The sequence below is a fragment of the Vicia villosa genome, linkage group LG6 (assembly GCF_029867415.1).
Source record: "Vicia villosa cultivar HV-30 ecotype Madison, WI linkage group LG6, Vvil1.0, whole genome shotgun sequence".
Lineage (NCBI taxonomy): Eukaryota > Viridiplantae > Streptophyta > Magnoliopsida > Fabales > Fabaceae > Vicia > Vicia villosa.
Genome location: NC_081185.1, coordinates 5,501,843 through 5,515,008, shown reverse-complemented (window position 1 = coordinate 5,515,008; position 13,166 = coordinate 5,501,843). Strand labels below are relative to the sequence as shown.

General features: G+C 31.9%; 1 protein-coding gene across 7 annotated transcripts; it reads right to left on the bottom strand.

The window, feature by feature from the left end:
- Positions 1–6,707: 6,707 nt before the first annotated feature.
- LOC131608812 (F-box/FBD/LRR-repeat protein At1g78750-like) lies at positions 6,708–12,812 on the bottom strand. 7 transcript variants are annotated; one of them, XM_058880374.1, is made up of 6 exons: positions 11,667–12,812; positions 10,710–10,900; positions 8,262–10,608; positions 8,062–8,162; positions 7,888–7,976; positions 6,710–7,712 (listed from the first exon to the last, which is right to left on the bottom strand). In XM_058880374.1, the coding sequence occupies exons 1-2, from the start codon at positions 12,778–12,780 to the stop codon at positions 10,851–10,853; spliced, it is 1,164 nt and encodes a 387-aa protein (XP_058736357.1). In that variant the 5' UTR covers positions 12,781–12,812; the 3' UTR covers positions 6,710–7,712; positions 7,888–7,976; positions 8,062–8,162; positions 8,262–10,608; positions 10,710–10,850. The 7 variants fall into 7 exon arrangements, with proteins under 7 accessions (XP_058736360.1, XP_058736356.1, XP_058736355.1 ...); XM_058880375.1 differs by having other exon boundaries at positions 6,741–7,976; positions 8,262–8,922; positions 10,149–10,608; XM_058880373.1 differs by having other exon boundaries at positions 6,709–7,976; positions 8,262–10,613.
- Between the last annotated feature and the right edge of the window lie 354 nt (positions 12,813–13,166).

Genomic DNA, 13,166 nt, shown 5'->3' with positions numbered 1-13,166 from the left:
CATTTTTGGAGAAGAGAAAGGAAATCTTGAAACTATCATATGGTAGTCCATATTTATGGATAAGAGAAAGAAATTTCAAAATTTGCATATGATAGTCCACGATTTCGGAGAAGGGATAGAAATTCCTGAAATTGCATATAATAGTGCATGTTTTTTGGAGGAGATAAAGAATTTCCATAAATTGCATATGATAGTCCATAATTTTTTATAAGAGAAAGAAATTCCATAAACTACACATGATAGTCCATGTTTTTTGAGAAGGGGAAGAAATTCTTGAAACATGCATGTGATATTCCAGGTTTATGAAGAAGGGAAAGAATTTCCAAAAATTACATATGATAGTCCATGTTTTTGGTAAAGGGAAAGAAATTCCTGAAATTGCATATGATAGTCCATGTTTTTTGGGGAAGAGAAAGAAATTCCTAAAATTGCATATGATAGTCCATGTTTTCGGAGAAGAGAAAGAAATTCCAAAAATTACATATGATAGTCCATGTTTTTTGAGAAGGGAAACGAATTCTTGAAACATGCTTGTGATAGTCCATGTTTATAAAGAAGGCAAAGAAATTCCCAAAATTCCATATGATAGTCCACGTTTTTGGAGAAGGGATAGAAATTTTGGGAATTTCATATGACAGTCCATGTATTTGGGAGGAGAGTACGAAATTGGAAAATTTGCATATGATAGTCCACGTTTTTGGAGAAGAGAAATAAATTTCATATGATAATCCAAGTTTTTGGAGAAGGGAAAGGAATTCTTGAAAATTGCATAAGATAGTCCACGTTTATGGAGAAGGAAAAGAAATTCCAAAAATGGCATATGATAGTCCATGTTTTTAAAGAAGGGATGGAATTTCTTGAAATTGCATATGATAGTCCATGTTTTTGGAGAAGAGAAAGAAATTCCAAAATTTCCATATGATAGTCCACTTTTTGGAAATTGGATAGAAATTCCTGAAATTGAATATGATAGTCCATGTTTTTTGGAGGAGAGAAAGAAATTTCAAAAACTGCATATGATAGTCCATGTTTTCGGAGAAGAGAAAGAAATTCCAAAAATTACATATGATAGTCCATGTTTTTGGAGAAGGGAAAGGAATTCTTGAAACATGCATGTGATAGTCCATGTTTACGAAGAAGGGAAAGAAATTCCCTAAATTCCATATGATAGTCCAATTTTTTGGAGAAGGGGTAAAAATTTTGGAAATTTGATATGATAGTGCATGTTATTGGGAGGAGAGAATGAAATTCCGAAAATTGCATATGCTAGTCTATGTTTTTGGAGAAGAGAAACAAATTACATATGATAGTCCACGTTTTTGGAGAAGGGAAAAATATTTTTGTAACTTGCATATGATAGTCCACAATTATGAAGAAGGGAAAGAAATTCCAAAAATGGCATATCGTAATCCACGTTTTTGGAGAATAAAAAGAAATTTCATAAATTACATATGTAAGTCAACGTTTTTGGAGAAGAGAAAGGAATTCTTGAAACTAGCATATGGTAGTCCATATTTATGGAGAAGAGAAAGAAATTTTAAAATTTGCATACGATAGTCCACGTTTTCGGAGAAGGGATAGAAATTCCTGAAATTGCATATAATAGTGCATGTTTTTTGGAGGAGATAAAGAATTTCCATAAATTGCATATGATAGTCCATAATTTTTTATAAGAGAAATAAATTCCATAAACTACATATGATAGTCCATGGTTTTTGAGAAGGGGAAGAAATTCTTGAAACTTGCATGTGATATTCCACGTTTATGAAGAGGGGAAAGAAATTCCAAAAATTACATATGATAGTCAATGTTTTTGGTAAAGGGATAGAAATTCCTGAAATTGCATATGATAGTCCATGTTTTTTGGAGGAGAGAAAGTAATTCCCAAAACTGCATATGATAGTCCATGTTTTCGGAGAAGAGAAAGAAATTCCAAAAATTACATATGATAGTCCATGTTTTTGGAGAAGGGAAAGGAATTCTTGAAACATGCATGTGATAGTCCATGTTTACGAAGAAGGGAAAGAAATTCCCGAAATTCCATATGATAGTCCAATTTTTTGGAGAAGGAATAATAATTTTGGAAATTGGATATGACAGTCCATGTTATTGGGAGGACAGAATGAAATTCCGAAAATTGCATATGATGGTCTACGTTTTTGGAGAAGAGAAACAAATTCCATATGATAGTCCACGTTTTTTAAGAAGGGAAAGGAATTCTTGAAAATTGCATAAGATAGTCCACAATTATGAAGAAGGGAAAGAAATTCCAAAAATGGCATATGATAGTCCATGTTTTTAAAGAAGGGATGGAATTTCTTGAAATTGCATATGATAGTCCATGTTTTTGGAGAAGAGAAAGAAATTCCAAAATTTCCATATGATATTCCACTTTTTGGAAATTAGATAGAAATTCCTGAAATTGCATATGATAGTCCATGTTTTTTGGAGGAGAGAAAAAAATCCAAAAATTGCATATGATATTCCACGTTTTTGAAGAAGAGTAAGAAATTTCATAAATTACATATGATAGTCCATGTTTTTGGAGAAGGGAAAAATAATTTTGTAACTAGCATATGATAGTCCACAATTATGAAGAAGGGAAAGAAATTCCAAAAATGGCATATCGTAATCCATGTTTTTGGAGAATAAAAAGAAATTTCATAAATTACATATGTAAGTCAACATTTTTGGAGAACATAAAGGAATTCTTGAAACTAGCATATGGTAGTCCATATTTATGGAGAAGAGAAAGAAATTTTAAAATTTGTATATGATAGTCCACGTTTTTGGAGAAGGGATAGAAATTCCTGAAATTGCATATAATAGTGCATGTTTTTTGGAGGAGATAAAGAATTTCCATAAATTGCATATGTAGTCCATAATTTTTTATAAGAGAAAGAAATTCCAAAAACTACACATGATAGTCCGTGTTTTTTGAGAAGGGGAAGAAATTTTTGAAACTTGCAGGTGATATTCCACGTTTATGAAAAAGGGAAAGAAATTCCAAAAATTACATATGATAGTCCATGTTTTTGGTAAAGGGGAAGAAATTCATGAAATTGCATATGATAGTCCATGTTTTTTGGAGAAGAGAAAAAAAATCCAAAAATTGCATATGATATTCCACGTTTTTGAAGAAGAGTAAGAAATTTCATAAATTACATATGATAGTCCATGTTTTTGGAGAAGGGAAAAATATTTTTGTAACTTGCGTATGATAGTCCACAATTACGAAGAAGGGAAAGAAAGTCCAAAAATGGCATATCATAATCCACGGTTTTGGAGAATAAAAAGAAATTTCATAAATTATATATGTAAGTCAACGTTTTTGGAGAAGAGAAAGGAATTCTTGAAACTAGCACATGGTAGTCCATATTTATGGAGAAGAGAAAGAAATTTTAAAATTTGAATATGATAGTCCACGTTTTCGGAGAAGGGATAGAAATTCATGAAATTGCATATAATAGTGCATGTTTTTTTAAGGAGATAAAGAATTTCCATAAATTGCATATGATAGTCCATAATTTTTTATAAGAGAAATAAATTCCATAAACTACACATGATAGTCCATGTTTTTTGAGAAGGGGAAGAAATTCTTGAAACTTGCATGTGATATTCCACGTTTATGAAGAAGGGAAAGAAATTCCAAAAATTACATATGATAGTCCATGTTTTTGGTAAAGGGAAAGAAATTCGTGAAATTGCATATGATAGTCCATGTTTTTTGGAGGAGAGAAAGAAATTCCTAAAATTGCATATGATAGTCCATGTTTTCGGAGAAGGGAAAGGAATTCTTGAAACATGCATGTGATAGTCCATGTTTATAAAGAAAGGAAAGAAATTCTCAAAATTCCATATGATAGTCCACGTTTTTGGAGAAGGGATAGAAATTTTGGGAATTGCATATGATATTCCATGTATTTGGGAGGAGAGAATGAAATTCCAAAATTTGCATATGATAATCCATGTTTTTGGAGAAGATAAATAAATTTCATATGATAGTCCAAGTTTTTGGAGAAGGCAAAGGAATTCTTGAAAATTGCATAAGATGGTCCACGTTTATGGAGAAGGAAAAGAAATTCCAAAAATGGCATATGATAGTCCACGTTTTTAAAGAAGGGACAGAATTTCTTGAAATTGCATATGATAGTCCATGTTTTTAGAGAAGAGAAAGAAATTCCAAAATTTCCATATGATAGTCCACTTTTTAGAAATTGGATAGAAATTCCTGAAATTGCATATGATAGTCCATGTTTTTTGGAGGAGAGAAAGAAATTTCAAAAACTGCATATGATAGTCCATGTTTTCGGAGAAGAGAAAGAAATTCCAAAAATTACATATGAAAGCCCATGTTTTTGGAGAAGGGAAAGGAATTCTTTAAACATGCATGTGATAGTCCATGTTTATAAAGATGGGAAAGAAATTCCCAAAATTCCATATGATAGTCCACGTTTTTGGAGAAGGGATAGAAATTTTTGGAATTGCATATGATATTCCATGTATTTGGGAGGAGAGAATGAAATTCCCAAATTTGCATATGATAGTCCATGTTTTTGGAGAAGAGAAATAAATTTCATATGATAGTCCATGTTTTTGGAGAAGGCAAAGGAATTCTTGAAAATTGCATAAGATAGTCCACATTTATGGAGAAGGAAATGAAATTCCAAAAATGGCATATGATAGTCCATGTTTTTAAAGAAGGGACAAGATTTCTTGAAATTGCATTTGATAGTCTATGTTTTTGGAGAAGAGAAAGAAATTCCAAATTTTCCATATGATAGTCCACTTTTTGGAAATTGGATATTAAATCCAGAAATTGCATATGATAGTCCAAGTTTTTTTGAGGAGAGAAAAGAATTACAAAAATTGCATATGATATTCCACGTTTTTGAAGAAGAGTAAGAAATTTCATAAATTAAATATGATAGTCCACGTTTTTGGAGACGGGAAAAATATTTTTGTAACTTGCATATGATAGTCCACAATTATGAAGAAGGGAAAGAACTTCCAAAAATGGCATATCGTAATCCACTTTTTTGGAGAATAAATTTTTTTTTCATAAATTACATATGTAAGTCAACGTTTTTGGAGAAGAGAAAGGAATTCTTGAAACTAGCATATGGTAGTCCATATTTATGGAGAAGAGAAAGAAATTCCAAAATTTGCATATGATAGTTCACGTTTTATGAGAAGGGATAGAAATTCCTGAAATTGCATATAATAGTGCATGTTTTTTGGAGGAGAGAAAGAATTTCCATAAACTGCATATGATAGTCCATGATTTTTGATAAGAGAAAGAAATTCCATAAACTACATATGATTGTCCATGTTTTTTGAAAAGGGAAATAAATTCTTGAAACTTGCATGTGATATTCCACGTTTATGAAGAAGGGAAAGAAATTCCAAAAATTGCATATGATAGTCCATGTTTTTGGTAAAGGGATAGAAATTCCTGAAATTACATATTATAGTCCATGTTTTTTGGAGGAGAGAAAGAAATTTCAAAAACTGCATATGATAGTCCATGTTTTCGGAGAAGAGAAAGAAATTCCAAAAATTACATATGATAGTCCATGTTTTTGGAGAAGGGAAAGGAATTATTGAAACATACATGTGATAGTCCATGTTTACGAAGAAGGGAAAGAAATTCCCAAAATTCCATATGATAGTCCAATTTTTTGGAGAAGGGATAAAATTTTTGGAAATTGGATATGATAATCCATGTTATTGGGAGGAGAGAATGAAATTCCGAAAATTGCATATGATGGTCTAAGTTTTTGGAGAAGAGAAACAAATTACATATGATAGTCCACGTTTTTGGAGAAGGGAAAAATATTTTTGTAACTTCCATATGATAGTCCATAATTATGAAGAATGGAAAGAAATTCCAAAAATGGCATATCGTAATCCACATTTTTGGAGAATAAAAAGAAATTTCATAAATTACATATGTAAGTCAATGTTTTTGGATAAGAGAAAGGAATTCTTGAAACTAGCATATGGTAGTCCATATTTATGGAGAAGAGAAAGTAATTTCAAAATTTGCATATGATAGTCCACATTTTCGGAGAAGGGATAGAAATTCCTGAAATTGCATATAATAGTGCATTTTTTTTGGAGGAGATAAAGAATTTCCATAAATTGCATATGATAGTCCGTGATTTTTGATAAAAAAAAGAAATTCCATAAACTACATATGATAGTCCATGTTTTTAGAGAAGGGGAAGAAATTCTTGAAACTTGCATGTGATATTCCACGTTTATGAAGAAGGGAGAGAAATTCCAAAAATTACATATGATAGTCCATGTTTTTGGTAAAGGGATAGAAATTCCTGAAATTGCATATGATAGTCCATGTTTTTTGGAGGAGAGAAAGAAATTCCCAAAACTGCATATGATAGTCCATGTTTTCGGAGAAGAGAAAGAATTTCTAAAAATTACATATGATAGCCCATGTTTTTGGAGAAGGGAAAGGAATTCTTGAAACATGCATGTGATAGTCCATGTTTATAAAGATGGGAAAGAAATTCCCAAAATTCCATATGATAGTCCACGTTTTTGGAGAAGGGATAGAAATTTTTGGAATTGCATATGATATTCCATGTATTTGGGAGGAGAGAATGAAATTCCAAAATTTGCATATAATAGGCCATGTTTTTGGAGAAGAGAAATAAATTTCATATGATAATCCAAGTTTTTGGAGAAGGCAAAGGAATTCTTGAAAATTGCATAAGATAGTCCACGTTTATGGAGAAGGAAAAGAAATTCCAAAAATGGCATATGATAGTCTACGTTTTTAAAGAAGGGACAAGATTTCTTGAAATTGCATATGATAGTCCATGTTTTTGGAGAAGAGAAAGAAATTCCAAATTTTCCATATGATAATCCACTTTTTGGAAATTGGATAGAAAATCCTGAAATTGCATATGATAGTCCAAGTTTTTTTTTAGGAGAGAAAAGAATTACAAAAATTGCATATGATATTCCACGTTTTTGAAGAAGAGTAAGAAATTTCATAAATTACATATGATAGTCCACGTTTTTGGAGACGGGAAAAATATTTTTGTAACTTGCATATGATAGTCCACAATTATGAAGAAGGGAAAGAAATTCCAAAAATGACATATCGTAATCCACTTTTTTGGAGAATAATTTTTTTTTTCATAAATTACATATGTAAGTCAACGTTTTTCGAGAAGAGAAAGGAATTCTTGAAACTAGCATATGGTAGTCCATATTTATGGAGAAGAGAAAGAAATTCCAAATCTGACACAACACACTTCTCCGAAAGGAAAAAAAATCGCATTTTACTTTTTAAATAAGAAAATAAAATCATTTTAATTCCTTCCCATTGGCTCTACTTCTTTGTCAATTTCTTCTTTAGTATTTGAATTGTTCATCTGACAATCGGCTTGCTCATCACCTGTAGGTTTCACCTCATCATAACATTCCAACACAACCTTTTTAACATAAGGAGTCAACTCAATTTCAATTTCAATTTAGTTTCAAAAGCAATAAAACAACATAGCCACATAGAATTAAAGAAAATTAGAATCGAATTACGGTGTTCTTCTAACGATCTTTAGCGTTGACATCGGCTCTGAAATCACAGATGATTTAAAGCGACAAGCTTCTTCCTTTTCCAAAGGATAGTGAAAGTATTTTCTAACTTTCATTGTGATGGTAGTCACCGGCGTTACTTTAGTTCCCTTCATTCGAACAAACATTCAATAGTATACATAAACAAAACTCTAAAAGAGTAACATTTAGAATCGTAGAAAAAACTAAATTGAATGAAGAAAATTAAAAGTAATCGAAGCGGTTGAAACCAAATGCTTTAAAACAACACTTACATCAGGAGTAATTAGGGCAATCTTCACTTACCTCACAATACAATCAAAAGGATTTTCATCTTTGACACCATATATGAAGACAATCTTCTTGTCAATAAGCTCTAGATGAATCTTAATAACCTACAACACACATTCAAATCTCCAAAATCAAACATAATTCTTAAAATATACACACTCACACAAAAAACAATTTAAAAAATCTTACACGACTATGTAAAACCACTAAGCGGTAAAAGATAGATCTTTGTCTTCAGATTCGAAGAACTCGACAATCCTTGTAATAAAATCAGGTTTATTATCTTCAGCCTAAAACAACACAGTTTAAAAAACCAAACACCGTAAGAAAACCCCCAATCAACAAAACATATAAACCCTAAAACACTAAATCTTCAAATTTGAACATACCTTAAGGCAAATAGCAACGTTGGTGGCGAAATATGTACAGTGGAATCGAACCGGGTGGCAAAGGAGTATTAGGTTGAAGTGCAGTGGTTTTGATGTTGGAGCAGTGGGTTTGATCTCTCAAAAATTTAGGTTTAATGTGAGGTACAAGAAGAAGAAGGGGTAAGGAAGAAGAAGCCGTAAGCAAGAGAGATGGAGAAAGAGAGCAAGGACGAGTTCGAGAAAGAGAGGGCAGGCAGATTAATGAACGAGGAACCGTTTTTTAATTTAGAAGAGAAACCGTTTTTGAAACTGTCGTTGAAGGAGTTGTTGAAATCAAACACAAAATGGATTGTAAAACAGAGTGCTGTAGTGAATGCTTAAGCTATACACGCGGCTTAATATTGAACAAGAAGGGCATTTTAGATTTTTAAAGAACATTGAATTTTCTTATATGATAGATACATGTCAAGAGCAAGACTAAAGAATGAAATGAAATAGATTCCACACTACAAATTAAACTTATTCAACAAATTATAGGAGCTAAAATACTTTCAAATTTTGCATAAAGAAAGCTTTCAAACCAGTGAGAGATAACTTTTAAAGATAGCACTGAAACTGAAGGAGGATTCCTCAACCAGCTAGCCCATTTTACAGCCACCAGAGTTAGAACTGAAGGAGGATTCTGCACAAAACAAAGAAATGAAAAAAAGTGAAATATAAAACTATAGAATCATATTTGCTGCCATCTTTGGTTGTTTTGCTTCATTCGTCAATGAATCATTACATAGTTAGGACCTGTTTAGGTTAACTTAATTGAGCTTATATACTAACATAAGTACTTCAGAGATTGTTTGACTGAGCTTACTAAAACAGCTTGACATGTACACAAGTTGTTTTCAACTTATTTCTATTAGCTCTTAAGGATAGCTTATGAAAAAACTTATTGCTTATATGAAATCTGCTTAACTTTATTTTATCTTTTATTATAGAAACAAATTTTACACAAGCACTTATACATTAAGGCCTTAATCTAACTAAAATCCAAATAAATTTCTTGCTATAAATAGAGTGCCAAACATCGTCTATGCAAAGAGAGCAAATTTGGGTAAAATAGAATCTCTCATGTAGCCTGAACACCAAACTAATATAATCAAACACAAACTAATACGCGAATATGATATTTAATAGAATGTATTTAGCATCTGAGATGTTTCTCAAACCTACATTTTTCGAGTACACTTGTCTAGTAACATTAAAACTCTAACTTAAGCAAGAACAAGTAACATTGAATCTATCACATAAAACATATAATTACTTAAAGAATTAGGGAATAAAACATAAAGGGTAAGTAACCTGGACAATAAAAATATCAAGAGAAGGTATCTTTTTACAAAGGTACTAAAAAAGTGTGAAAAATTGAAACAAGGGCTTCAACAAAAGCATGAAAGGTTCAAGTATCTTTGGTAAGCTTTGACGGACTGTTGACGACCACTGCTTCTGAAAATTTGAGAACTTTTCAACCAAAATTACATCAACTTTTTGTATGAAAGGGTAATTATTTAAGGGTGACCATAGGCATTTTTCATTCTTAGTTAGGTAGTTGATTGATATATTCTTAATTAGTCAAATTCACATACTTGAATAATTTATAAATCATACATATATAAATTTAATGCAACATGTTAAACTTAACATAGATAAATATGTCTTTCAACATATTTTATAGAGATTTAGAACATCATATAACATATACTACTTACTTAAAAAATTATGTAGCTTTCACCATAGTAACGAATAAGAAAGCATGGGTGTTCATTTCTCCATGGAAGTTGAAGTCACAAATAAACCACAAAAAGAACCATAAATGAAAATCACACAAATCATAAAAATTATGAGTTAATTGTGTACCTTTCACAAGAAGAAGATGAAGATGGTATATGATGAAAGTTGCACAAAATATAAAATTCATGTTGGTGAACTAATGAGAAGAACTAAAATTGATATGTAATACCGATAAGCCACCAATGTCAGAATTGCCATACTTTCTTGACTATCAAGCACACAAATTATGGGCTCCTGATCTCTCACACAGAGTTCTTCCTCTTGGTCCAAATACAAACATAACCAGTTTCACCTTTTCTCACACTAAACTTGATGGGTCCCAAACTTTATGTTAACACTGATAAGGTACTTTCCATTTCAAACTTTTCCACATCAGTAACTAGACTTTTATTTCATGTTCTTAATTCTTATATGCCAAAGTTTCTTCTTACCTCAGCTCTAAATCAATTGGGGCTTTTTACCTCAGCCCTTAACCAATTATGTTAACAACTTCCAATATGAAGCACTGACAACGGAAACAGGACACCTACACTAACACGTCAACAAAGATAATAATTTAAAAAAATAATAAACAAATTAAATATAATCACAGGTGTCGGTGTTAGTGTCGAAGGCTAACACACATACAAATTTTTTCAATAGTGCCGGTACTACAGAGCTTCTAATCTACTTTCTGTATCAACTTCTTCATCTCCAATAAACTTCAGCAACCTACTTTCTGTATCAACTTCTTCGTCTCCAATAAACTTCAGCAACCTACTTTCTGTATCAACTTCTTCGTCTCCAATAAACTTCAGCAACCTTTACATTCTCTTCTACTGCCATGCAAAACAGTTGTAAAATCACTATACATTCCTCCAAATTAACTCTAAAACCATCCTTCCAATTTGGAGAAACAATAAATTAAAGAGAAAAATAATTTTCAAATGGATTAGATGACCCATCAATCAAAGAACACAAACTAGTCAATTATTTGGAATGCAAGATACTACCGTAAGGAATATAATGAGCAATTACTGCAGCTTATGTTGACTTAGTTCAAAACACAAATGATCATTACATTTTTCTTCCTGTGTTTGCTCACAATATCCACTACAAGGTAGTTTATAGTTCATGTTGAGACTACTATCAATTCTTTGGCCCTAGTTATTTCCCTTGTTGCCTAGTTTGACCAAAAATTTGAATACACATTTAGATTCAGAGAGATATAAAAATTAAGCAATGTTTATTCTGATCTAAATTAGTATTTCTATAAGTTTTCTGCATTATCATTCTGATCTCTAATCTGTCCACAAAATTTCGTAGTTAATACCAAGCTGAATTATAATTTCACATGTATTAGATTAGATTACAAATGATGCCCATCATAGGCAACTAGTGCAAGTTAGAGAATAACAAAGGACACTATCCTCCTATGTGATTCTAAATACAATAATTGATATTGAAAAGAAAGAAGAAAAAAAAAAACCTAATAGATATATCTTATAAAAGTAGAATGCATATTTCACTGAATGATGTGAACGTTTGCCGAGGGTGAATTTTGAAGCAAAAATTCAATTATTTTAGAAGGAATGGATGAGGAACCTTTTTTGAATGCTTCTATTAACTTGGCAACTTCTTCTTCTTCTTCTTGTGATCCGGCAGGCTCGAACAATGTGTTGGAAATTTCTTTCACTCTTATCCTCAATGACTCCAACTTATACAAGGAATTGAGTTTAATCTTAGATACATCAGGAAGTAAAGAGAGAACTTGAAGAGTATTGGAACAGAGCTTCAACGATTGAATATCAGCAGCAAGTTCATGCAACAAGCTGAGTAGAAGAGAAGGAGCTTTTACATAATTCATTTTTTCCGGGTAAATCTGGACGTATTTAAGAGAACTGAGACGGCTCGCACACATTATCTGAGAAGGAGTTCCTATAAAACTAAAAGTAGAAAGATTTGGAGTAGACAGCTGAATTTTCCAATGATGAGGAAAAAAAATTTCCATGGCTAGTACAACAAGGCTGGTACTTGATATGCATAAGTTTTGTTCACCCAAAATTTCAAAGTGAGTAATCATCATTCTATTCAACCGGGGAAAACCAGAAAAAATATCAACTCCGCCATGAAAGGCCACACGCCCTATATGCAAGTGGATCAATGATGGCAAATTTAGAGAATTCGGAAATAATACTTTTCCATTAGGATTTTTAGGGTTTCTTTGGGGAACAAAAAAGTTCAGATGTGTTAAACTGTGACATGAAGAGATACAAGACGGAAATAGTTGAATATCAGATCTCATACAGATTTTCAATTCCTTAACACTGCGTGAAACAGCATAAGTTAACATGCTATTTAAGAGGTCAGGACTCACGCCATCCCCGGCGTGGTGGCGGAAGCGGAAAGGAGTCAGGCCATCCCTGTAGCGAAAATCGAGTTTGTGCAGCGAGATGGAGAAATCGCCGTCGCGAAATAGAAAAAAGAAAAAATTAATGACAAATCTGATAAAATCATCAAAATTGTCAAAGTGTGAAGAAACTAGTGAAAGTGTGGGTAGATACTTCCAGAGATGGTGCCATCTTGTGGACAAAACTGAAGTCTGAACAACTTGTTTTGCATTCAAAAAAGAGAATATATCAAGAACTATACAATCGGGTAAATCGCTTAACCTGTCTTCTTTTTCATCTGCATCATAATTTACTCTCTGTAGCTTCATATCTCACAATTTGTTTGTGCACCAAGCTTCATCATATATATACACGGCCGGCTCTGGGCCTGGGCCTCAAAAACAAAAATATATTTAGACGTTAATTAGATTTTGAAATAGTATATATATAATATATTTTTAGTTATTTATTATTTTTATTATTAGTCTTGGGTCTCAGAAAAGTCAGGACCGGCCCAGTATATATACACAAGAATTTGTGCAAGATTGTGCGAAATTCATGTTTAACATGAGATAATTCCGCAAGTAAAGTCTATCTCACTTTTTTATCGCACTAATCAGATAGATCTATCACTCGATTTAATTTCGGTTTTTTTTAATTTTAATTACTAACCGACAAACAAGTATCCACCTTCAAATACTTTTTTTTATATTAT

Excerpts from the sequence above, each read along its gene's own strand:
- LOC131608812 (XM_058880373.1), bottom strand. The coding sequence starts at position 12,780 with ATGAAGCTACAGAGAGTAAATTATGATGCAGATGAAAAAGAAGACAGG. Across the intron at positions 10,901-11,666 it reads AATAGAAGCATTCAAAAAAG|TAGAAGAGAATGTAAAGGTT; the intron begins GTTCCTCATCCA and ends TTTGCATGGCAG.